Source organism: Besnoitia besnoiti, chromosome I (genome assembly GCF_002563875.1).
Source record: "Besnoitia besnoiti strain Bb-Ger1 chromosome I, whole genome shotgun sequence".
Taxonomy (NCBI): domain Eukaryota; phylum Apicomplexa; class Conoidasida; order Eucoccidiorida; family Sarcocystidae; genus Besnoitia; species Besnoitia besnoiti.
Window position 1 is genome coordinate 7,308,766 of NC_042356.1, and position 24,640 is coordinate 7,333,405.

At 59.4% G+C, this 24,640-nt stretch overlaps 3 protein-coding genes across 3 annotated transcripts; 1 reads left to right on the forward strand and 2 right to left on the reverse strand.

Moving 5' to 3' along the window:
* Positions 1–823: 823 nt before the first annotated feature.
* On the reverse strand, positions 824–1,135 carry BESB_010300 (uncharacterized protein; the record flags this gene model as incomplete). The annotated part of the gene is made up of 1 exon (XM_029359784.1): positions 824–1,135. One exon carries the CDS (start codon positions 1,133–1,135, stop codon positions 824–826), a length of 312 nt encoding a protein of 103 aa, XP_029222697.1.
* A 4,787-nt stretch (positions 1,136–5,922) lies between these two features.
* BESB_010310 (putative splicing factor 3b, subunit 3) lies at positions 5,923–14,631 on the forward strand (the record flags this gene model as incomplete). Its single annotated transcript, XM_029359785.1, has 16 exons — positions 5,923–6,253; positions 6,864–7,130; positions 7,443–8,845; positions 9,211–9,346; positions 9,901–10,013; positions 10,355–10,499; positions 10,727–10,917; positions 11,116–11,220; positions 11,524–11,652; positions 11,911–11,976; positions 12,170–12,295; positions 12,705–12,844; positions 13,075–13,153; positions 13,328–13,567; positions 14,257–14,358; positions 14,494–14,631. 16 exons carry the CDS (start codon positions 5,923–5,925, stop codon positions 14,629–14,631), a joined length of 3,711 nt encoding a protein of 1,236 aa, XP_029222698.1.
* Positions 14,632–16,071: 1,440 nt separating this feature from the next.
* On the reverse strand, positions 16,072–24,365 carry BESB_010320 (uncharacterized protein; the record flags this gene model as incomplete). The annotated part of the gene is made up of 2 exons (XM_029359786.1): positions 16,072–16,813; positions 17,089–24,365. The coding sequence occupies 2 exons, from the start codon at positions 24,363–24,365 to the stop codon at positions 16,072–16,074; spliced, it is 8,019 nt and encodes a 2,672-aa protein (XP_029222699.1).
* Between the last annotated feature and the right edge of the window lie 275 nt (positions 24,366–24,640).

A 24,640-nucleotide genomic window follows, 5' to 3' on the forward strand; every position in this document is an offset into this window, starting at 1 on the left:
AAACACTGGAGGAGGGGTACATCCTACCGCGGCGCAGGGGCTACGCGACAGTAACCCTCAAGCCTAATAAAAATAGATGTTAGCGGCCGAAGAGAGCTGGAATGCCTCCAAGTGTGCGAAAATATCACCGTTCTACATACGGAAAGATGCATCAGACTCCGCCCTTGATGTGTGGTAAACACTTTATCCGTGTGGCGAGTCCAGCGTGTATCACGCGTTGCATTTCTGTATTTCTGCTGATATCCAGGGTTGCGTGATGCACAGGCTGTGCCCTCACTTCGCTTTACTTATGAAAGGCTTCTTGCAACTCTGTCTAAAGTCCGGGGCAGGTTCAGTTTTTTCGCCATTGATTCGTTGCCATCGCCTACCCCTGCCGTGAACTCGCTCTGCCTCAACTAAACTTGGACTAAGCCCTAAACCGCCACTCAACTCTTCAGCAGGTGGGAAATGTGTCTGCATAGGCTTTGGCGTCGAGTGCTGGTCTCGATTTTTGACAAGCAAAGCATCGAATTCGCGGATCAGGGGCTTTAGCAGAGCAGGGCGCTCGTCTACACACAGCATTATCCAGGTTGCTACAACGGCAAACTATGACGGTCGGTCCCCCTCCCACCTGATTCGTAGATGCAGACGCACGCCCTACTGGACGACACAAAAAAGACATGTCGTGACATCGCGGCGTGTCGACAACGCTTGTGCGCAGGAAAGCAAGCCCTTCATAAACAACGGCAGCACGACACAGAAGGCTGCCTCCGACGCTGTACCTCGTACGTAGTATACAGGAACCTGGAGAATAATGGTTTTCGACACTTGCCTGCGCACAGGCCTACTGGTGCTGCGGTTTACTCGGAACAAATTCGTCCTCGACAAAGCCATTGATGCAGCAGCTCGCAGCGCCACACGCAGCAGAACATAGCGTGCAGACGACGGCGGAAGTCAACCAGCCGAGTGTCTCGCAGACAACTCTGAAAATGCACTTCCGGGGCCGGGTCTGGGGCTGCTGCTGGACAACGTAGTAGAACTGTGTGCTTTGAGGCGGCACCGTTGTGTATGTAGCCGTGTACGGGCCGGGGGTCACGTACTGAGGGGGGCTGCCGGCGGCAAAGTATCCGCTGGCGGGGGGAGATGCGTACGCCATCTCGTGGAGCTTGAAAAGATGTCACAGTGCTTAGGAGGACAGGAGGCACGGTCCGCAGAGCTGGCCCGCCGAGCACAGAAAATTCTGTCAACTGAAGGCAAAAGAGAAACGCGAACAGCACCAGGAAACTGCTCGCCAGTTGCCTAGGTCACTGCAGCCACAAACACCTAGGCCACGCAGGCGAGTTGAAGACCCTGAGGGAGCGGGGCAGCGACAACCGTGCTAAGAAGGAACGAGCTCTAGGCGGAAACGCTGCGACCGTTGCGAATCGCCGGATTGCCGAGGGAAAAGGAACCGCTTGTGACTACCAACCCTACAGGGACTCTGGCTCTCGAAGGGCCGCCTAGCGAAGAGGAGTGAGAACGGGCGCGTGCGAAAATGAGGTCGCGACAGGGCCTGATACTCCACTCGCGAAAAAAGCAAGGATCCCTCGCCCACCGAGCCCTGACTCGCTCGGACCTCCCGAATTTAGCGCTGACAGAAAGTGATGAGAAGGAATCTTACGTGTGCAAAACCCCGTGTGGGTTTGCCAAAATGGCAACAGAATGCGCTAACTAGGAGCCGAAAAAGGCGCTCCGCAGTGTCAACTTTCTGTTGCAGCTTCAGTCGCTCGAGGGGGCAACGACGCGACAATCGGTCTTGGCTAAATGTCGATCCTCCGCCAGAAAAACACGGATTTCTCACGATCGCGGGAGGCCTCAGTAGCTAGCTGCCCCGTACAGCAAAAACTTGCAGGGAAAGGCGCAAAGGAACGGAACTTCTGCCTTTCCTAGAAAACGCCGAGAGAAAACACACCCCTTCTGTGGCTGCGAAACTGGACGGGCACCTAGCGCGAGCTTGACACACCAGCAACAACCCGGAGCTGGCAGAGGCGCGAGAGGCACTGTCGCCACACACGGAGGGGAACGCGAACACTGGAGCGCAGGCGCTCTCTCGCGAGACGAGAGAAGTTAATTCTCGAACGAGAGGGCCCAAAGTGCGAGACAGGTAGTCTGCTAGGCGCCCTGAATTCTCATTCTCAAACAAGGCGCGTATCGCTGCAGTTTCCCGGCGTCCGCGCCGGAGCATGCGCGTGTCTTGCCTCTCCAGCGCTCTCGCACGCCTTCGAGAAGCCGATTCGCGTCCAGCGAGGGACGCCGACGTTTTCTCGCGCCCGGAGGCACGCGAAAGATGAGAGTTCTCGACTTCCTCTCAGCAGCGCGATTCCAGGCCTCATCACGCCCGAAGCCACACAAAGCAGCGAGCTACTCATGCGGTCGACGAGACTCTGGGAGTTTCTCAAACCGGCAGATGCTGCTCACTCGGGCATCCTGTCAGCACAACCATCAACACATTATGCCTCCAATACTGTACGCCCGGCAGGACACTGAAGCATGATCAGTGTGCGAAGTGTATCACGCCCTGGCTTCCTCCTGAGAAAGACGGCCTCCAGTCCTCCTGCTCCGGGCGCAGCAGTCATGCGACAGCTCACGCGTGCATCGCTCATTGGCAACTCGCCAACCGCAAACCGCTGCCTTGCTAAGATTGGATGACAGATGAAATGGCGAGAGCCACGACAGGCAGTGTGCCCGCACTCCTGACGAAAATCGCACGTTTGACATCTGGCAGAGCGCAACGGTCAGCCCTCGCCTACGCTAGGGACCGCACACTCGCTTCCTTTAATTCCGCGAGAATGCTGTGCCATGCCTCGGACTGAATGTGCTGGATTCGCAGCGGCTACCAGGCGCGCCCTGGCAGCCGCTTAGTCTGCCATGGCGGGCGCGTTGCCTCAAGTAGATTCTGTGGCAGCGCGGCTACTTCGAGTTTACAGGCTTCGAAAACATTCATCATTGTACCAAACAGATGCAATGCCTACGCGATCCAGATTCTCGTTTTCCTGACAGGGGTGACCCAACAGAGAGCGAGTGATGCTGCATTAACTGAACCTTTACGAAGCAGAACGCCTGCGCCTCGGGGGGTTAAATATCGCGGTCCGCCTTGTCTTGACCGGCGATTCCTCTTCACCAGATTCGCTTCGGACTAAGACTAGCCCTGACACGTGGTCGCTGTGGTCTCAGGCGTTTGCTAAACCGTGTCCGGGTCGGGCTAACTTCTTGTGAGCGCTGAGGAGACGGCGAGCGCCTGTCCGTGGGAATCCACCAGTCGCTGTCGGAATTCTAGAAAACAGCCAACACGAGAGGACACTTCGACATTTGGAAACGAAATGCTCACTGCCTGGATTCCATCAGGCAGTGCGTTCAGCACAGTCCGTGTTCCTTGCCGCATGGATGCCCCGTGAACTTCGAACAATACAATCCTGAATATCTCCGAAGGATACTTGCCACCGAAAAAATCGTCTCACGCGTTGCTTGGGTGAAAGAAGCAGGGCTCTATAGAAGACAACGTCCAGGGGTGTTGTCTATCCAGGGATGCTTCGCGCGCATGCCGACGAGTCTTCATGCTGCCGACTACTCTGTCATCACGTGCCTGTGATCCGCACAAAGATCGGCACCCATCTCCCCCGCCTACGTGATGAAGCCGTATTCTTTACATCTGGGCTACCACCACTACTGCTTTTATCTCTACAGAGACGACAGCGACTTATAAGTGAATTATAACGGTGCGCGATACTACGCGGCAAGCTCCGTTGCTGCAGTAACGTTTTGTTGCCTTCTTTCCTACGATGAAGGCACTCGACAATACACGAGGCGTGCGGATTCTTTGTGAGTCGTCGTAGCCGGGATATTTTAACGCGGCGGGCTCCCTTCGCCTCTATGTGCAGATCACGACAAGAACGTCACGATTCGCAGGCCCTTGCAAGCACCGACACGCGTGCGACATCGACAGATATGCTACGAATCCGCTTCGGCGTCTTTCAGCCAAACTGCTCCCCTCCCCCCCCGGAGCATCCGCTAGAGCTGCAGGCATTGTGCGAAGGTCACAAGTAAACACGCGTGCTCACCGAGAAACGAGTTGCGCACAACCTCTCCGAAGACCCTTTCGCTGACGATGCATGCATTCAGAAGAGGAGGCACGACTCCTGTGGGCACAATACAGCAGATCCGTGTGCTTCTATTCGCTAGCAGTTACAGTTGTGTGTCTTTTCCGCAGACGACGTTGGAGCGGCAGGGCAGCACCGGCTTCGGCCTTTCCTGTGCGCATGGGTCGGGTTCTGCGAAGGAGAACCGTCCTTTTGATGCCTGGCACACTAAAAGGAGATGAATGCAATACCGATTGTCGTTGTTGAGCACGCAAGTCTTCGTTCCTGCGTGTGAGCCTGCCGGGCCCCTATGCGTCCACGACGTGCGCCGATCGAGGACTACGCATATCCGCCAAGCACACGCCAGAGAGCGGATGTCTTTTTCTGTTTTTGGATGTGTGTTCAACGCCACATTCCATCAACTATCGGGGAGTAGGGAGCGATTCTCATGAGGCGCCAGGGGGCAACCGCCCGCGGGCGCGTCGGCAGTCCGGTTGCGCTTCTCTCAAAGCCTAGCAGGTGGCTGGCTGCATGCGCCGGTTTTTCTCAGGCGCCGCGAGGGGCAAAGAAATTTTCTTTCCCTACGCTTTGTCGCATGTTTGCGTGCACAGGGGGTGGCGCATGAGGCCCTCTTCTTCTCTTTTTCGCCTGTGGCTTTCCTTTCATCTTTTCTGTGAGAACTCTAAAAACTGATCTCCGCAGTGCCCTTCCCTGCTCCTGGGTTTCCTTCGCCCCCGGAGAACTCCGCGACGTAGAGAGCGAGAAGGAGAGGGCAGTTCTTCTCATGCAGGAGGAGGAACCGGAGACTGTCTGACTTGCTTTACTTGAAATCTGTCTCTGATTCTGCTCATTTCTTGATGAGCACTGCCCCTCTGGTTTCGTCGTTCTCTAGCCGCTTTTCTTCTGTCGGCTCTCCGGCCCTTTGGCTCTTCGCGGGATCTCTATTCACCACTCCGTCTGCGCCGCACAGCTGATTTTTCGTGGATGCCGTCTGCTTTTTCTTCCGCCTCGCTGCTTTATGCAACCTTGATTCAACGCGGAACACCAGACAAAGTTCCTCCCATCTCGCTCGTCTTGTGGGGTTTGCAAAGGGCTCTCTGTACCCTCTCCTGAGCGCGCCGCTCCTTTTCTTTGCTGACCAGTCTCTTTGTTGCTACCTCTCTCAGCTTTCTTCGTTTGGACGCGGGCACGGCCGTCCCTCCGGCATTTCTTCTGCACGTTCTCCGTTGTCATTCCTGCGCCTGGAAGCCGTCTCCCGTCCGCGCCGCGAGGTTTTCCAGCCTTCGGTTTGTCGGTGCTCGGCGCCCTTTTTAGTTGTCCTCTCCTTTCTCTCTTCTCCGCGTCGGCGCGGCGCCCCACCGTCTCGTCTCTTTGTTATAAACTCCGCCTGGTCTCCGCTGCAGCTAGGCAGCCTCGCGGGAAGACTTCTTGAACGACTGTGGCTTTTTGAAGCCTCTCAAAAACTGCATTCCTTCGCAGACCTGCGTCCGCGGAGTCTGCGCTGCGGCGCCGAGAGTCTGCGTCTGCGCGCCGCGCCGGGGATTGGGCACTTGATTCGTCGTGGGAGAGCAAGGCCCCCGACCCCAGAGAAGGCAGCGGCCCTGAGAGGAAAAAAGAGCGAGAGAGAGTGGAGGAAGGGCGTCGCGTGTGAAGGAGAAAGCGGTTTTGCCTTCCAGTCTGCCTCGTTGCCTCAGTCGGGCACTGTGTGTCGCGTCTGCTTCCCGGCTCCTTCCCGCTTTTTTCCCATTCTGCTGCGCTCTGGGTGGCGCGCCGCCTGCCTCGGGAGGCCGTCCTTCTCTCTGCTTTTCGGCCTTCCTCGTCTGCGAAGATGCCGGTCCTCTACCACCTCACACTGCAGAAGCCGACGGCGATCGTCCACGCGCTGCAAGGCAACTTCAGCGCGCCGCGAGCGCAGGAAGTCGTCGTCTCTCGCGGGCGCATCCTGGAGCTGTTGCGCCCAGATGACCAAGGCAAGCTGCAGGCGATCGCCAGCACCGAGGTCTTTGGCATCATCCGCTCCATCGCCGCCTTCCGACTCACCGGCGCCAACCGCGACTATCTCGCCGTAGGCAGCGACAGCGGCCGCCTCGTCATCGTACAGTTCTCCGCGGAGAAGAATGAATTCGAACGTGTTCACTGCGAGACCTATGGAAAAACCGGTAGGCGCTGAGCGACCCGACGCGGAAAACCGTGTCCGCAGATTCTTTTTGACTCGCGGGGAGGGGGGAGGGGGGGGGAAGGGGGGAGGGAAGGCGGGCGGGGGATCAGTAGATCTCCAGTTTTCACCTCTCCTGTGGCATTTGCTTCGTTCCCGCATTTGTTTTTGGCTCTTCTTTGCGCGGGCTGTCAGAAACTTTTTTTTTCTCTTGCCGTCGGCATCTCGCCGTGCGAAAGTGTTTTTTCTGTTTTCAAACTGCGCAAGTCTCATGAGGCAAAGTTTGCGGAGGAAGTGACGCAAGCATACGCACTCACAGATCTTCGTATGCTTTCTGAGTTGATGTTCATCAGACGCGGCGGCTCAATGGCTTTCACGCTCTCGGGTCTTTGTGCGCGCCGGGGGAGTTCAGATGTTCCTCTTTCTCTCTCTTTTTCTCTCTCTCGCTAGGCTCTCTTTTTTCTGTGTCTTTCTTCCTTTCTCTCGCGGATGCCTCGCGTTTTTGCTGTGGGTGGTTTCCGCGGCGGTCTGTCGCCCCTTCCGCGTGTCGGCGTCTCTCTCGTGTGTAGGCGTCTCTGCTGCTTTCGAATTCGATCGCGTTCTTCTGTTTCCAGGTGTCCGGCGCGTGGTGCCGGGTGAGTACCTGGCGGTGGACCCCAAGGGCCGCTCGCTAATGGTCGCGGCCGTCGAGCGGCAGAAGTTTGTCTACATCGTGAACCGCGACAACAAGGCGCAGCTGACGATCAGCAGCCCACTGGAGGCTCACAAGAGCCATGCGATCTGCCACGATTTGTGCGGCATCGACATGAGCTTTGACAATCCGCTCTTCGCCTCGCTGGAGCAGAACGTCGAGGCCACCGACAAGAAACCCGCGACGCCAGGTGAGTGAACTGCGGGAACGAAGTCCTCAGATGCCCGCCGTTCTCTCTGTCCTCGCCCGCGTGTCGCCCTTCGCCCGGCGTCTCTCCGCGCGGCTGCGGGCGGCCTCAGCCCTGGGGGGCGTTGGGGAGTCGCCGCGCGTGACTGGCGGCCGCTCTCTGGCTTCTCTGCGCTTTTTGCTCTCGTCGGCGCCGCCCTCCTCGGGGTTTGAGGCTCCGAGAGCGCCTGGCAGCTTGGCCGTCTCTCTCCCGCGCGCGCGGCGTCCCTTTCTGTCAGTTCCTTGTTTTTTTCTGAATGCGTTCGGTTGCGCGCAGGCGTCACAGTGCCGAAGGGCGTGTGTCTGTGGGAGATGGACCTTGGGTTGAACCACGTGATCAAGAAGGCGACGCTTCCTGTGCCGCCTTCGGCGCACTGTTTGATTCCGGTGCCGGGAGGCGGCGGCGCGGACGGTCCGAGCGGCGTGTTGGTGTGCTGCGGCAACTTTTTGCTCTACAAGAAGCCTGACCACGAGGAGATTTCGTGTGCGATTCCGCGGCGTCTGGAGACGGGGTCGGACCGCGGCTTGGTCGTGGTGGCGTTTGCGGTGCATCGCATGAAGGACTTTTTTTTCATTTTGATTCAGACGGAGTACGGCGACATCTACAAAGTCGAGATTTCGCACGAGGAGGGCGTAGTGCGCGAGATCGTCTGTCGGTACTTTGACACCGTGCCCGTGGCGAATGCGCTTTGCGTGCTCAAGTCGGGGTACTTGTTTGTCGCCTCGGAGTTTGGAAACCACCTGTTCTACCAGTTCACCGGCATCGGGTCGGACGCCTCGGATCCGCGCTGCTCGTCGACTCACCCGCTGGGACGCGAGGCGATCATCGCCTTCAAGCCGCGACCGCTGAAAAACCTCGCGCTGGTCGATGAGCTGCCTTCGCTCTCGCCCATTACCGACCTGAAGGTGCTCGACGCGCAGGGCACCGGCGCGCCGCAAGTCTACGCTCTCTGCGGCAAGGGCCCCCGCAGCTCACTCCGCATTTTGCAGCACGGCCTTGGCGTCGAGGAGATGGCAGACAACGAGCTCCCCGGCCGCGCGCGGGCTGTCTGGACGACGAAGCTCTCGCACGAGAGCGCCTTTGACGGATACATTATCGTCGCCTTCGAGGGCAGCAGCTTGGTGCTGCAGATCGGCGACACGGTTGAGGAGGTGACCGATTCGCTCTTCTTGACTAACGTCTCGTCGCTGCTCGTCGCGCTCATGTATGACGACTCCTTCATCCAAGTTCACGAGACCGGCATCCGCCACATCCTCAAGAGCAAACGGATCAACGAGTGGCGCGCGCCAGGCGGGCGGCGCATCAAAGCCGCCGACGCCAACGACCGCCAGCTCGTCATCTCGCTGTCGGGCGGCGAACTCGTTCTCTTCGAAGTCGACGACGCACACACCCTCGTCGAGACTGCGCGCAGAAACATCAACGTCGAGACGACCTGCATGAGCATCCAGGCGACGCCTAAGGGACGCCTCCGCGCCTCCTTCCTCGCCGTCGGCGGCTTGGACAACATGGTACGCATCCTCAGCCTCGAAAAAGACCGAAACCTGCGCCAACTCGCGACCCAGCTTCTGCCCAACAACGCCACTCCCGAGAGCGTCTGCCTCGTCACACTCACCGGCCTTGGAACGAGCAACACTGAAAAAGGCAAAACAAACGACGACGCTGGCATCCTCTACCTACACGTGAGTCGCGCCATCCGCACAGACGACGACACGCGCATGCATGATCGCGCATTTACCCCTGCGCCTGTCGAGGTGGCGGGGTGTATCGTTTTTGAGAAGAAAAAAACAACCACACAAGCACCAAATATACATACATAGAGATGCACATGTATACGCATGTCCATGCACATATATATGTGCTGATGTATGTAGCTGCGTGGAAGAGTAGCAAGCATGGCTCTACGAGGTGAAGAGAGAGAGGGAAACGCCTTTTTTGGCACTCAGTTTTGCGTGTGTTGTGCCGCGTTTTGGCTTTTCTTCGTCGTCGCAGCCGATGGTATCTCGCTATGAGGTTTTCCTCCTGCGGCGCTCGGGTTTCTTCGCAGGTCGGCTTAAACACGGGTATCATGATTCGCAGCGTCGTCGATCCCGTTCTTGGAACACTTCTCGACCAGAGGAGCCGATTCCTGGGAGGCCGCGCAGTGCGCTTCCATGCCGTGACTCTTGGAGGCCAGCCGGCAAGTAAGTCCAGGTTGCCTACGTTTCTGTATCCGTGCCCTTTCCTACCTTGGTGTGTGCCTCCGCTTTATCTTCTTGAGCGCCACTTCTCTTTTTTCGTGCCCTCCTCATCTCTCTGTGAGTCCGGGGCGCAGCCGTTTTTCTTCTCTCCTTGCGGTGTTGTCGTTCTGTGACTCGAATTTCATTTTTCTCGCCTCTGTGAGCTCCTCGGCGCGCTGCCGCCATCTGCTTATGACTCCGCCCGTCTCTCTCCGACTCGCTCAGCTCCCTCTCTCGACGCGCTTCTTCTTTTCTCTGCTTTTATCCGCGGCGGGCGCTCGCTCGTCTCCCACTCGACTCGTCCCCTTTGTGTCTTCAATTCTTCTCTCCTTTCTCTGATTTCGGGGGCTTTTTTTTCCACTAAAACTTAACGTTTTGATCTCTCTTGCGCGGGTGACTGGGCAACCAGCGGCAGGCAGAGGGCGATGCTGTGTCGTCTTCTCTCCTTTGTTTCGTCGCCCGCGCGAGAGTCTGGGGGTTTCAACTCGAAGCTGCTTCTCCGTTCTTCTTTTTCGCAGTCCTGGCGCTCAGCGAGAAATCCTGGCTCTGCTACACTTTCCAACACAAGCTTCACTGCACACCGCTGAACTACGACCCGCTCGAGTGCGTCGCTTCCTTCTCCTCTGAACAGGTACGCGACGAAAACACTCGAATGGAGTGCGGGGGGACTATTCTGGGTCTCTCGGCGCGAAAAACCTCTGTGAGAACTCTCCTACATCTGTATATGTATGAGGATACAAATGGGCGCCTGCATGCCAGGAGGTATTCCCGCCTCCAGCGGGCGAGCTAAAGAAGATGACAGAGGAACGACCGCGCATTCGATATGACGATTCCGTGTTTGAGACCGAGCCACAAAGCTGTGTTTTTTCATATTTGTTCATAGCCGCGAGTTATGTGCAGGATGCATGCGCCGCACGCTGCCGCGTCTGTCTCCTCTCGATGGTCGCGTCTTCTTTTCCTGTGATGTTGCAGTGCGTTGACGGTTTCGTCGCGATTGCCGGCGGCAGTCTGCGAATCTTCAGGTGCCAGAGGCTTGGGGAGACCTTCAGTCAGACGGTGTTGCCGCTTTCCTTCACGCCCCGCGCGATGACCGCTCTTCCTCATCTCCCTGCAACCGGTGAGAAGGCTGCTGTCTCTCTGTCGGGCCTTACCGCCGTCGCCGGCCTCCTCCTCCTGTGTAGGGTTTCTCCGTGTCGTCATACAGACGTCGCTTGCGTTTTTTCTTCGCTGATTCGTTCTCCTCGTTGTCCTGTCTATTTTGCTCCTGGCGTTTGACGGGGTATTCGATTTGTTATGATTTTTTATCAAATTTTGTGGTTTTCCGTGATTTTCCGCTTGGCGCAGAGCCCCACGACACACTGAACCCGGCGGCGGGCGACGTGGAGCCTGCGCGGCGAACGGCAGCGCTGGCGATCGTCGAGGCAGATCACAACGCATACGACGAATCGACGAAGGCGGAGATTCGCAGGGCGCTCAAGGGGATCAAAGTCAACCAGGAGGAGGAAGAAGAAAAGGAGGAAACCGACGACATGCAGGTATAGAAACGCGCAGAGCGTTGGAGAGGAGCCTCGAAAAAAAGAGAAGAAACTCACCTGGAGAGGGGCCTCGAAAAAAAGAGAAGAAACTCACCTCCGCCCTGCGTGGAATACACCTCCCCTTGTGGCAACTAATACTGCGCACGCCTGCTCATGTCCGGTCTCGGGAGGCGTGGCTGTTTTCTTTTTTGTCTGCAGCTTGAGGAAAAGGAGCAACAAGATCTGCCGGAGGACCTCTACGGAACCTTCAAAGCCGGGGAGGGCAAATGGGGATCCTGCATCCGCATCGTCAATCCTCTCATGGTGAGCGGCGGAGAAGACAGAAATGCATCGACAGAAGCATCTATAGAAGGCATCACACATCGATAAATGCATAAATCGATGGAAGCATGCGTCCAGGAAAGTGTGCACCGATGGATTAGTTCTGCGTGGCTTCTTTGCAGTCCGTTTCCAGGCGAGCCGACTTGGTTCCCTGCGTTGCGCGCGGTCGTGTTGTTTGGACTTCCTGCGTCGCTGTCGCCTCGCGTCGCGTTCTCTGGTGTGTCCCTCGAGAGTCTTCGCTCGCGTCTTTCACCTCTTTCGTTGGCATTTTCGCTTTTTTTGCAGGCGACCACGATGGACAAGGTCGCGCTGGAGACCGACGAGGCCGCGCTCAGCTGCTGCTACTGCGAGATGGAGGGCCTGCCGCTGCTCATCGTCGGGACGGTCACTGCGATGACGCTGCACCCCAGAAAAGTGAGTGAGCGGACTCTTGAGGCGCAGGCTAATTTGAAAACACAAACGCTCGGCGGTCGCGGAGTGAAGAGGAGCTGGACTTTGAGCGACTGGGAAGGGAAACGAACAGAAGACCTAGAATCACACTCCGCACCTGTTTTTGCATTGCACCACCGGCGGGAAGTGCGTCGAAACGTTTTTTCACGTCGAAATGCAGACTCTCATCGGTCAGGTGTCGATGTCTTTGTCGTGTTTCTCTGCGTGCGGCGCTCCCTTCAGGTGCCTCAGGCGTCCATCAAAGTGTTTTCCTACGACGAGAGGTTTACCCTCAATCTTCTTCACTCGGTAAGCCCGGCTGCCTTTTCTGGATTTTTCTCCGCCGCGTTTATTTCGCTGTTTCTGCTGCCCTCCGTCCCCTCCGCGAGTGCCTGCGGCCCGGCCTTCGTCTCTCCGCGCTTCTCTAATGCGTTCTCTCTGCCTCGCGAGCTCGCCTCTTTTTTAGATAATTAAGGGTATTTTCCCGGCTCTGTCTTTCCAGACTGCTGTTGAGGACTACCCGATGGCGCTCGCGCCGTTCCGCGGCATGCTCCTGGCGGGCGTCGGCCCCAAGCTCCGCCTGTACGCCCTGGGCAAGAAGCGGCTGCTGAAGAAATGTGAATACAAGGTAAAAGTGGAATCTTGAAGAGCACTCACGAGCTGCGTTCCCGGCTGGCCGAGCCCGGCATGTGTAGGCAAGCCTCCTCGTACGCATGTGAATGCGACAGCTGCGGCCGTCCGCCGTGGACTCATCTATATGTTTATATAGGTGTATATTGGTGCGTGAGTGTTATACGACGCTCTCAGTGCGGCGCTCAAGTGCGTAGATACTTGCCAAGGCGCCTTATTGAGATCAGCGAATACCGAGCTTCCATGTGTCACGAAGGGTGCTTCGAATACTTCCAGGCTTTGCCTCGACGGTAGGAAAGAAACGGTAGCGGAGCAGAAAAGCAGCAGAGCTACACGCGGGAGGCGCGGTTGGCGCCGATCTAGGAGCAGCGTACGCGGCTGTGGTATCCACATGCATTGCCTTTCAGAACCTGCCTTGTGGCGTGGCGTTCATCCGTGTCGCGGGCGACAGAATTTTCGTCGGAGACTTGCGCGAAAGCGTCCACGTGATGCGGTACCGCCTCAGCGAAAATCTTTTCTACGTCTTGGCGGACGATGTGATTCCGAGGTAAAGGCACGGGCTCGCATGCGCCGAAGCGGAGGCTTCAAAGTCTCCCGTTTTACAAATAGATAAATAGATAGGTAGATGCATCACGATATAGGTAAATATTTCTTTAGATATAAAGATGCGGATGTGGGTATAGCTCCAGATAGATGGATGTAAATCGATAGACAGACACGGATATATAGTGTCTATGTTTTCTTTTCTGTTGTTGGGTTTTTCGCGCCGCGCTGCAGGTGGCTGACGAAGGGCGAAGTGCTGGACTACCATACCTTTGTTGCCGCAGACAAATTCGACTCCATCTTCATCTGCCGCGTAAGGAGCTCACGCGCCCTCCATACCCCACTCCTCGGGCTGCTTTGCTTTCTCAATACTGCCTTGCTTTCTCAATACTGCCTTTCTTTCTCGCTGCTGTTTTGCTTTCTCGCGTTTTTTTTATTTTCTCCACGATTCACGGCTCTCACGGGGGCGCGGTTGCTGCATGTTTAGGTGCCGAGCGAGGCGAAGCAGGAGGAGCTTGGAGACGCCACGGGGCTGCGCCTGCGAGGAGACACTACGTATCTGACAGACAAGTGCTTCAAACTTCAAAACGTGCTTCAGTTCCACATCGGCGAAACCGTGACCGCCCTCGAGCGCGCGACGCTCACGTCAGGGGCCTCGGAGTGCGTCGTGTACGGCACTGTCATGGGCGCGATCGGCTCTTTCTGTCCCTTCCTAACCAAACATGAGGTGAGAAAACGAGACGCGACTCTCGCAGAGACCTGCAGCTGTGAGCGTCTGAGGTCAGAGGCGTCTATTTTCGTGCTTATGCACCGACGCACATTCGTACATATATACATATATATATACATATATATAAATACATCTGTGCGCATATGCATATATATGTACGTTTGTATGTATGTAGGCGTATACATATGTATTTGTACATGTGTAAGCCTGTGTAGGGAGTGCGTGGAGGGGCGTGAGTTCTTCGTTGTAGTTACTAAATCTGTTGGTCTGTCGACACACAGATGCGCTTTCTTTGTTGCGCGCATCTGGTTCATTCAAAAATGCATATGCTTGCATATGCAGTGTTTGTGTCTGTTGAGCGTGCTTCTTGTGGCTGAAGTGTCGTTTCTCTCTCCGAGCTGGAGATCTCCGCTGGAGGTATTCGTCGCCGAAATGTACGCCTTCCTGTTTTTACTCAATATATATAATATATAAATATGCATATGTATGTATACACATACATGCGTGCATACATATATGTAAATCTGAAGGCGCTTATTTGTACTGGACGCGTGGGCGTTTCGCGTTCAAATAAAATACTTTACTTGGAATTTCGAGAATTTTTTACTTGAAAGTGCGTAACATACACTCTCAAGTAAAATGGGCGCGGATATATTTTTTTTCGGCGCGTGTGCGTCTGCCTCCAGATGGATTTATTCACGCATCTCGAGATGGTGTTGCGCACGGAGAAGCCTCCGCTAGGCGGCCGCGAGCACATCATGTTCCGTTCGTACTACCACCCGGTGAAGGTGAGAAAAAAAAAATTGGGAAAAAGCGGAAATTTGAGACAAGCGAAAAAAAAAAACCAAAGCGGGAGCACGAGGCCGCATCCGAGTCTGAGCGAGAAGGCGCCACACATTACTGTTTTTCTTTTTTATTTTCAGAACACGGTCGACGGCGACCTGTGCGAGAGCTACGCGCTGCTGCCCGCCGACGTGCAGAAGAGAATCGCCCAGGATTTCGAAAAAACCCCCGCAGAGATCCTGAAGCACCTCGAAGATATTCGAAACCGCATTCTCTAGATGGACGCGCATCGACCTCTGCATCTTGACATATTTGCTCGCGTCGTCGCCTCGTTATCGTTCCATGCATGTGTATGTTCATATCGGAGGGCAAGTGTGTGCAAAATATAGATAGACATAGATATGTATGTATATATATATATATATATATATATATATATACGTATTTGCTCTCGAGAAGAGACTGGTTTTATTTTGTGAAGATGGCAAGTTTTGCCTTGCAGCTCCTTTCTTTTGTCGCTGCGTGCTGTGTTGCTGTTTCATGGCGCTGGATTCCGCTCTTTTTTCTGCTTCTTTCTGCACTTGACTCCATCTTTCTCGGTACCGGCGTTTGTTCTGCGCGTTTTCTGCTCGCCCTTGCTTGAATTTGCTGTTTTCGTTTCGCTTGTGTTCATCCTTGTCGCGAACCGTGGCAGCGCCTCGCGTCGGGGGTCGACGCGTCTATCCGCCCTCGCTGCTGGAGCGTGTGGCGTGTGCGTTTTTTGTTCCGCGTGTCTTGCGCAAAGCTCGCTTTTTCCGTCAAGCCTGTATTTCGCAAATTTCGTCGACTCCGCGCCGCACGCGGCTGCATATGAGGGCGCCTCCGCTGAAAGAGGTTTCAGCGCGGCGCGTCGCGAGATGCGGCGCGTAGGCGTAGGCTTCCTTCGCAGTGCAAACGCACACAACAGATGCGAGCTCTTCCAGCGCCACGCTACTTATTTGTGGACATAGAGACGCGGAGATGTCTCCGAAAAGATAGTCTAGCTACGCAGAGCGACATATATATATATATATATATATTTATGCCTACATATATGTATATACTTCTATGAATTTATATCTTTGATAGCTACGTTCCGGCCTGCAGAAGCGTGCGAAGAGTTTGTCAAGGTTCGCAGTTGTGTTGCGAGTCAGCGCGCTGTGACGCGCAGCAAGAAGACGTTGCCGAGGACAGGTCGACCTTTCGCAGAGTGGATTTCGAGATTCCAGAGGCCTGCGCATCCTCCCTTTCTTAGCTGAATTCGCAGAGTTCGCGAATTAACGCTCGCCGCGAACCCGCCGCAGACGGAACGCCAAAACGTGCCCCACTCGCACACGTACTCGACCCGAAGTATCTGTAAATAGAGGCGCAGATTCCGATGCAGACCCTCTGAACACATGCGTGCCTACCGGATAGACATATATTTATATATATATATATATGTAAATACATATACAAATGTAAATATATATATATATATATATAAGCATATGCATATATATATAAATATATATCGCGATACGTCACGGCGCGTGAGGGAGTGGAGACTGTTCCTGCAAGAGCGAGGAGGCACCGCGGACACATATCAGTGGCCGCAGACCGGTATCGGCAAGCATCGAGGGTCGCGGAAACAAAAGAAAGCCATTTTTTAGGAAGAAGGAGAGACCGCCTCACGACGCGGCTGCATCGGTCTCTCGCGCTCATCCTTGCGTCAGGGCGTGAAGCGCAGGCGGCAGCGAGAAGCCTGCACCTGCGATCTGCATGAGGCAACGCGTGATTCCTTCGGCTGCTTCGTCCCGCGTAACCTCTGTGCACGTTTCGTTTTCCTCTGCGTCCTCTCCACTCCCTCGTTCCTCTTCGCCCCCGCTTGCGCCGCCTCCACGGGCGTCTGACCCGTATTCGTTCGCGTCCTGCGCGTCTCCATGTCCGTCGCCGTCGCCCGTTTCCCCCTCTTTGGAGAGCTGCGTGGCGGCGCGTTCCGGTGCTTCCCCTCGCTGCTCAGAAGCGTGTTCGCTCGCGCGCCGGCGCAGCAGCGCCTCTTCGGTCTCCTCGCCGAGGCGCGACTCCGTCAGCAGCAGATGCATTTGGTGCGCCAGTTGCTCTCTGTACCGTTTGAGGACAGCGGGGCTTAAGCGGGCTGCGGCAGGCTGCGCTTTCGCTTGCGCAGCGGGCGCCTCCCCGGCGTTCTCGGTCGCCTTCGCTGCGCCGCTCTCCGCCGCCACCGCCAGCGCCCTCCAGACGCTCGCGAGGATGTGCGCGGCGCCCTCCGCGCAGGCAGCGGCGGCGCCCGCTTCGCACAGAAACGCCCTCCGGGGCACCCTAACCCGGGGCAAGGCGAAGGAGAAGATCGCCCGCAGAGCCGCGACGGCGTGCACGCGCACCTTATAGGACGAGGAGACGCGCAGACACGACGCGAGTGCCAGCAGGAGGCGACCGCGGAGCCTGGGGCGAGCAGAGACCGACGCGCACACAGCAGCCGCGGAACTCTGTGAAACGCCCTTCGTGATGCTTGAAGCGAGACGACGCAGCGAGCAGACGGGCGCAGCCGGACTGCAGTATTCTTCAAGCTACACACTTTTTGTTTAGTCGATTTCTCAGCTCCTTCAAATCGGGGAAAAAAAGAGAAGTTGATCAACAGAGTCTCGCGCGCGCTCAGGCACGCGCAGCGGGGGCGCACTAGCGAGGCACGGATATGAGAGGACGTGATGAAGACTTACTTTTTCAACAGCGACGAAGACAGAAGGAGGAAACTGCAGTTGCTGTAGAGGAGGCGGATGGCGTAGCAGGCATTCCACTGAATCTTCACTGAGAGTTTCCTTCCGAAGGCCTCTGCGAACAGCTCTTTTTCGCGCGGAGAGAGGCCGCCAGAGTCCAGCGAAACGAGGAACACAACGTGCAGTTGGTGAAGAAGCCGCAGCACTCGTCCTTCGTCACAGACTGCCTCCTCGATCCGGCTCTCCCCGCAGTGGGTCGGCTGACTCGCGCGCGTCTTTTCCGCCTCGTCTCTCTCTTTTCGCTGAAAGAAGCGCCAGTCGATGCCGAAAGAAATCGAAGCGAGAGCGCGCAAAGCGGCGAGCGCGAGCTCCTCATTCGTACTCGCTGCACACGATGGCGAACTCAGACTCTCCAGCGCGGCGATCCACAGTCTCTCCTCACAACTCTCATCCTCTTCTGCTCTCTTCGCTTCTTTCGAGGCTCGGCTTCTTCCTTCTTCTGCGTCTCGGGCGCCTCTGTCGCGCTGCGCAGAGGTCGCTGCAGGCGCGTCACCTGCCTGCGCGCGCTGTCGCGCCATGTCGCTTTGGCTTCCTCCGCGGCGTGGCGACGCAGAATACGCTTCTCGTTCATCCCACAGAGCGTCTTCCTCTTTCTCTGCTTCTGCCTCGTTCGCCGGATCTCGGCTCGAGCTCCTCCACCGCGCCGGCGCGCCGGCCTCTGCGAGACTCTGCGCGGCAGCCGTCGCTACTTCGAGATTGTCTGCGCGAGTCAGCTGCGACGACAAAGCCGTCAGCGCCTCACGCCGAGCTGCCAGGAGCTCTCCGCTCTCAACCGGCACCACGGAAGGCAAGGCGGCGACCGCGGGGGAGAAAGACACTGCGTCCGCCGCTGCAGGCACCGCAGACGACGCAGCAGAGGACGAGGAGGAAGGCGAAGACAGCGCGAGCGCCGAAAACTGAAGAAAGCGCCCCAAAGCGCGACTCGCAGCGGCTCGCGTCGCCACGAGACAAGGCGGAGTGAGCGGCACCGGCGAGCTCGTCTTTTCTCCCTCTGCATCGCTCGACTCCGCGCCTTCCACCCGCCCCGCTGCAGCTGCAGCTCCAGCGCGGAGGCAGGTCGCAGGCGAAGAACGAGACGGCGACGCAGCGGGGAGACTCGCTGCCCCCGTCAGGCCTGCGCAGAGAGACGCGAGTCTCTGCGCTGTTGACAGGCTGAGCGCATCAAGGTATCCCCAGTCATCTGCGGAGAGCTCAGCCAAAACGCCGAGGGCTGTGGCGGCGACCGACGCCTCATCCTCCAGCGTCGCGTGAGATTCGGTGTCCTTCTTGGCGTGCCGCAAGGCGCCGGGGGGATCTGCGTCTACGTCCTCGCGGTCTGTGACTTCTCCCTCTCTCGGTTTGACTCTCTCCCCTTGCTCTTCGGGTGCGCCGGCGCCGCGGGCGGCTGCTGTCGCCTCTCGCCTTGCCGCCTCGCAGTTTTTCGTCTCATTTCGAGCGGGAGTTCGAACTTCAGCGTCCCTCCTCGACGCGCCCAGCTCCAGCGCGTCCGCGAGGGCGCCGCGAAGGAGCGCGACGATGTGCGCGCGGACGGAGGCGAGGCGGCGGCTGTCGCTCTCTGCTGTTGCCGCGCCGGCGGGCGCCGCGTCGCGCGCGGAACGCCGCCCCGCGGGAGGCGGCTGCGGAGGCAGACTCGCAGAGAGAGGAGTCGCTGGGCGGGTCGAGGCGCGCAGCGCGGCGAGCGAGAAGGCGGGCGATGCAGCGAGCAGGCCTGCAGCCAGTTGACAGCCGCGGCCGCGGAGAGACGCGCAGGGCGACAAAAGGAGCTCTCGCAGCAGCACAAAGACCGCACTGCGACAGACGCCGCAGGCTCCACCGCAGGCTGTCAGAGACTCCGCGGAAGACGGCGGCATCGCCGCAAGAGGCGCCGCCTGCGACGGCTGATCTCGCGCATCGCCGCATGTCGTTCGACTCGCGTCGGCGCGCTTCTCCGCGGAGGACGCGTCGCTGTCCCCCTCCGCTTGCCGCGCGCCTGAGCAACGCAGCGGAGTCAGCAGAAGAAGAAGCAAAACGAAGGGGTACATTTTCGCGATTTTGAGGACAAGAGGCAGAAACAGCTCCACGTCGCGCCTCCGAGCCGCTTCGTCCTCTTCTCCCTCTGGATACGCGGCAGGGCGCGTTTCGCTTGCGTCGTTTTTGAAAGCCTCGTCGTCTCGCTGCGCCCGTCCCACGTCCTCCTGCGTCGCAGCGCGCCGCCGCGGCCTTTCTTCTCTGTTAGCTTGCAGCGCAAACACGAGGCCTCGTACGATCGCCTCAGCCAAGCCCCAGGACTCCTCGCCGTCTGCCTCCTCTCCCTCCGAGACCTGCCTCGGCTGACTCGGACTGCGAGACTCTTCTTGTCCTCTGCGGTCACCGCCACGGCGGTCGGTTGTCTCTCGCAGGCTCGCGTCGCGGCCTTCGCCCTCGCCGTCCCCGCGCGGTCGACAGCCGTCTCCTCTGTCCCCAGTGTCCCCTTCTGGGGCTCCTGGAGCCCTCGCGCCGCCGCGCGGCCCGCGCGCCGCAGAGAGACTCTCGCCTCCGCCGGCGTCCGGTGCCGCCGCGCCGGCCGCAGTGGCGAGTGCTGCGGGGTTCTTTTCGAGCTTTCTTTTCGGCAGAATCGCGAGTAGACACCCCTCGAGGACTTCCTCTCGCGTCGGCTTCACAGCAAGGACCGCCGTGACCAAGGCGCCGGCGGCAGCGAGCAGCGACGGCTGAAGCGCGAACGGCGTGTGCGGCGGCGCTCTCTCCTTCTTTTCGCACCGCTCCGAGCACTCGAGGCTGCGGCTGGCGAGCGCCGCGCCAGAGGCAAGCGCGGAGGCGGGGGAGGATGCCGGCGGCAGCGCAGGCGCGAGTGTCTGATGCACTGTGGCGACGAAACGAAAGTAGAAGTCGCCCTGTCTGCTCGAGTCCGTAGAACTCGCAGCGGCGGAGGGAGCAGAAGACAACGAAGAGGAGGAAGGTGGCGACCACGGAGACGCGGATGCAGGCGCGGATGCAGGCGCGGAAGGCGCGCCAGCCGCATCCAGCGAGCCGCGGGAGCGGCGCAGCTGCAAGGCGCGCGTGAGGGCGAGGAAAAATGGCGCAACGAGACGCAGACACGCGAAGAGAATACCCGAGCGAAACACAGAGAGCGGAAGCGCCGACACCAGTCGCGTCAGGGCCCGCATGCAGGCGGCAGTCAACTCAGCCAAGTCTGCGACAGAGGTGGAGGCCGCGAGGGCCTTCTGCGCCGCCGCCGAGGCTCTCAGAGGCGCCGCGCCGCGCCCAGCGACAGGCGGAGAGAATGCCGCCGCAGAAGAGGCCACCGCTGCGGCGGCCGCGGTTTCCTCGCAGAGCGCGAAGAGATGAAGCAGCGTGAGGCGGACTGACGACAACACGCTGCCCGAGAGCGAGTTGAAAGACGGCCGCGCGCGCTTCTGAAAGAAGAACGACGAAAATGAAGACGCCAGCGGCGCAGGACTCTGCGAAGCGAACGAAGACACCGGCGAGGAGAGGCGCGCAGCAGAGGTCGCAGACGAATGCGCGGAGAGGGAGCGCTCGCCGCCGCCCTCGCCGTCGCTCTCACGCGGCTGCATGCCTTCGTCTACCGGGCCTGAGGCCGGCGGCGCCGCGAGACGCGCCGCGCAAGAGGCAGAAGAGGCAGAGCGTGGCGCAGTGTCGTCTGCACTCGGCGGCGGCCTCTCGCCGCGCCCCTCTGCACGCGCAGGCCCCTTCGGCGCGATGCACGCTTTCCACGCCTGCAGCCGCCGCCAGGTTGCTTCGGGCATCACGAGAGGCAGCGCGAAGGAGTCGGAGACCTCCAGCGGCGCCTTCGCGGCCGGCAGCGACGCCGCGCCTCTCGCTGGCGGCGCCGCGCCGCGAGACGAGAGGGAGCAGGGCGACGCAGCCTCGAGGGGCACCCCCGCTGGCCAGGCCTTGAGCGGCGAAGACTCGAGGAGAGCGACGAGGAAGTCCATCGCCGCGCGGCGAACCTTCGGGTCGCCATCCAGCCGCGCCACGAAGCCCCACAGCTGCTGCTGCTGGAGCTGCAGGATGAAGGCCGGCGCGCGGAGAGAAGACATTTCGGGGAGAAGGAAGTCGATTGCCCAGAGGCCCGCAGTCGAACTGAAGAGCGACAGGCCCGGCGGCAGACCACCCGCCCGCTCGGCGGAGTCTCGGCCGCAGATCCCTGAGGACGCAGACGTGCCAGACGCCGACGAGGCATCGCGACGCGGACGCAGCGACGGCGAGCAGCGCGGATGCGAGGCGACCCGCGCGCTGGAGCCGCCGCCGAGCCCGACGCGCTCAGCCTCCGCCATCCGCGCCTCGCCGGCGCCCACCCCTGCGTGCACGAGAGAAGACGAAGACAGAGAAGTAGGGAGAGAAGAAGACGGTGCGGACGATGGCAGGTGGAGTCGGAAGTTGTTGCAGGTAAGGAGGAGAGGCCAGGATCTGAAGAGGGCCCTCGGAACGAGTCTCACCAGAAACTGGGAACACGCAAAGGCGAGTAGACGGAGTTTTCCGCTGTCGTCTGCCCCAGCCGGCTGTCGGCCTTCGCGCTTTTTCTTCTCTCGCTTGCGGCCGAGTCTGCTTCCCGCCGCGCCGCTCCTGCGCTGCTTCCGCGCCGCCTCATCGCCTGTCTCCTCGCCCTCTCCTCGACTCCGAGCCCCGTCCCGGTCGGCTGCTCGCGGTTTCGCGGCCGCGCCTGCGTGCAGAGAAGCCGATTCGCGAAGTCCTCGCAGTTGGCCTTTAGTGGAGTGCACCGTGCCTCTCTCGCCTTCGCTGTCGCCGGTTGTCAAGTTGCCGAAGAAGCTGTGGCTGCTTCGTTCGTCCTGCGTGTCGGTCTCTTCTGCAGAAGAGAGGCAGACAGACGACGAGCAGAGGCGACTCGGTTGGGAGCGTGCGAACGAGGCAAACGAGCGCGAGGAAGCCGACGACAGGCTGCCGTCGCCGTCCACACCGGGTGGACGTACACCGTGGCACGTGGGCCCGGAGGGGAGCGCGACGCCAGCGGGATGTACGTACACAGCGCCCGTGACCAGGAGAGGCTGCAGAAGCTGCAGAAGACGCACCGCTTCTCCGCCGGCGAGTGCGCTCTTCTCCGCGACAGCGGACAACGCGGGAGAGGAAGCCGCCGCCGACCCCGGAGACGCGGAGCAGCCCGCAGAAGAGAGACAGAGGCGAGAGACTTCTTGGAAGAAGTGAGAGAGACTCTTGAGCAGAAGGCACGCGGAAGTCCTGCGACGCGGAAGATCCGGCGCGAACAGGCGAGAGTCCGCAGCGGCGACCTTGCCGGCAGCCACGACGCGGGCAATGACGATGGGATCGCGAAAAAAGGAACTGGGTGGCATGGTGCGTTCGCCCGCAAAGCAAAATACCGCCGGTAGGGAAGCAGACGCCGACCGGGCGGCGGCGGAGAGCGGAGAGGCCAGCGCCAGCGACGCAGAGCTCCCGCCGCGCCGCCAGGTGCTGCTGTCACACTCTGCAGGGCGCCGCGCCGCTCGCCCCGAGGGCGAAGACAAAGAAGACGGAGAGGAGGGCGCGAACGAGGAAGGAGGAGACACGGGGGAGGGAAGCGGCTCTGGCGCCCCGACGTCGATGAGGTGTACGTACACCGCCTCGACGACAGTGATGGCAGCCGCGAAGAGCAGATCCCAGTCCTCGGCCGTCGCCAAAAGGGTCGCGGCGGCAGTTGAGTCGCCATGCGGTGTGTCGCTCGCGCGCGCGTCAGAACTGCCTCCTTTCTCGCGGGTTTCTGTTGGCGCTTTCGCGTGCCTCGCAAGTAGAAGGCGCACTGCAGCTGTCGCTGCTGTGAGGAGTCGGCGGCGAAGCTGAACACCCTCTTCCGTGCACCGGGGAGGGAAGACGGCGGCGCGCGAAGGGCCGCTCGTCGGCACCGAAGCAGCAGCTGAGGACGCCGGAAGGGAGGGAGTGGCGCGAGGATCGGGATGTGCCATCTCGGCTCCTTCCTCGAGAGAAAAGGCTCTAGAGGCGCACAGCCGAAGAGCGTGGCGAGTGAAGGAAGCGAGCGCGCGCGAGGAAAAGACGGACGCTTTCTCCTCCGCATCGTGACGCGTCGCGCTCCCCGCAGGGGAAGGAGCCGCCGAGGCCGCCTCCGCCTCCACGGGCGGCGGCTCTTTGCCCTTTTCTTCTTTCTTCTCTCGCCTTCGCGCCTCGTTCAAGAACTCAGCGAGTTCGTCCAGCATGCATCCAGCGGCGGCGTCGTTTGCGCCGTCTTCGCTGCTTCTCCCATTGGCACCTCTGCGCTGCCCGCCTCGACAGTCGCTCGCCTTCCCTCCTCGCGTCTGCGGACGCGCTTCAGCGGCGGCGCAAGTCTTCAACTCGCGGGGGCGGCGACAGATGCCGCGCCCGATCGGCTCGGCTTCCCTGGGTTTTGGCGGGGCCTTCCCCCGCGGCGCGCGGTCTTCGGCGAAGCAGATTCGATTTTCCTCTGTTCGCGGGGGTTCCGGCGTCGCACGGCAGGCGAGAGAAGAGAAAACGAACTTCTCGAAGCGCCGCTCTGCGTCCTCTCCAGCGCCAGCTTCCGCCGCGGCGGAGGTGGGGGAAAGCGGCGCGGAGGCATGCTCTGAGGAGAGGAGAGAACGGGGCCGTGTAGAAGAAGAAGACTGATCTTTCTGAGAAAAAGATGCAGAAGACGCATGTGGGGAATAAGGAGACGATGGAGAGACAGCATGCGCCACAAAAGAAGGCGCGGCGGAATTGAGCGCAGAAGAGAAGCAAGAAGAGGATACGGGGCAATGGAGAGAAACGCCACAAGAGGCACTCGGGGTCGAGTCTTCCGGCGGGAAAGTCTGGGGGAGTTTGGAAGAAAGAGAAGAAGCTGCACAGTTTGAATCAGACGGAGAAGAAGGCGAAATCCGATCCGACGCCGAGGCGCACGCGGGTTCGCCCCTCGCCCTGTCCGCGACGAGGAACGAAGACAGGAGAGTCGCCAGCCACTGTGGCACGTCTCGCTGAATGACTCGCCGCTCGAGAGAAGAAGCAAGCGGAAAATCAGACGAAAAAGAGGAGAAGGGGGGTTCGGCTGCTGCTGCCCAGGACGGCGACGGCGAACGAGGCAGCGGCGCTACGATCGGGTTCGCCGCTGTCGATCTCTCGCAGCCGAGACCTGCGCCGGCGTTTCCGCACGCAGAGTCCCCCAGGGAACTCGGGTGCTGCACCTTGAAAACAGCGGAGGAAGGAGAACAAGCCGCGAAGGCATCGTCTCCGCCGCGACGAGGCATGCGCCGACCCGCATTCTGCATCAGGGCTGCGGAAAGCAAGAACTGCGGACTGAGGAGAGCGACAGACAAAAAAAGGAGGAAGCGGAAGGGGAGACGAGGAAAGCGAGAACGGAGCAGAACCGTCAGGCGAGTAGACATAAAAGCACATCGACAGCAGAGTCCTCAGGTAATCAGAGAGCCACGCCGGGAAGAGGGCGCTCAGAGGACGCCGAGAGCCGGAAGAAAAACGACAGGAGACAAGGAGACGCACTGAAGAGACTGAAACGAACGAAATGGCGCGAGGACGGCGAGACAAA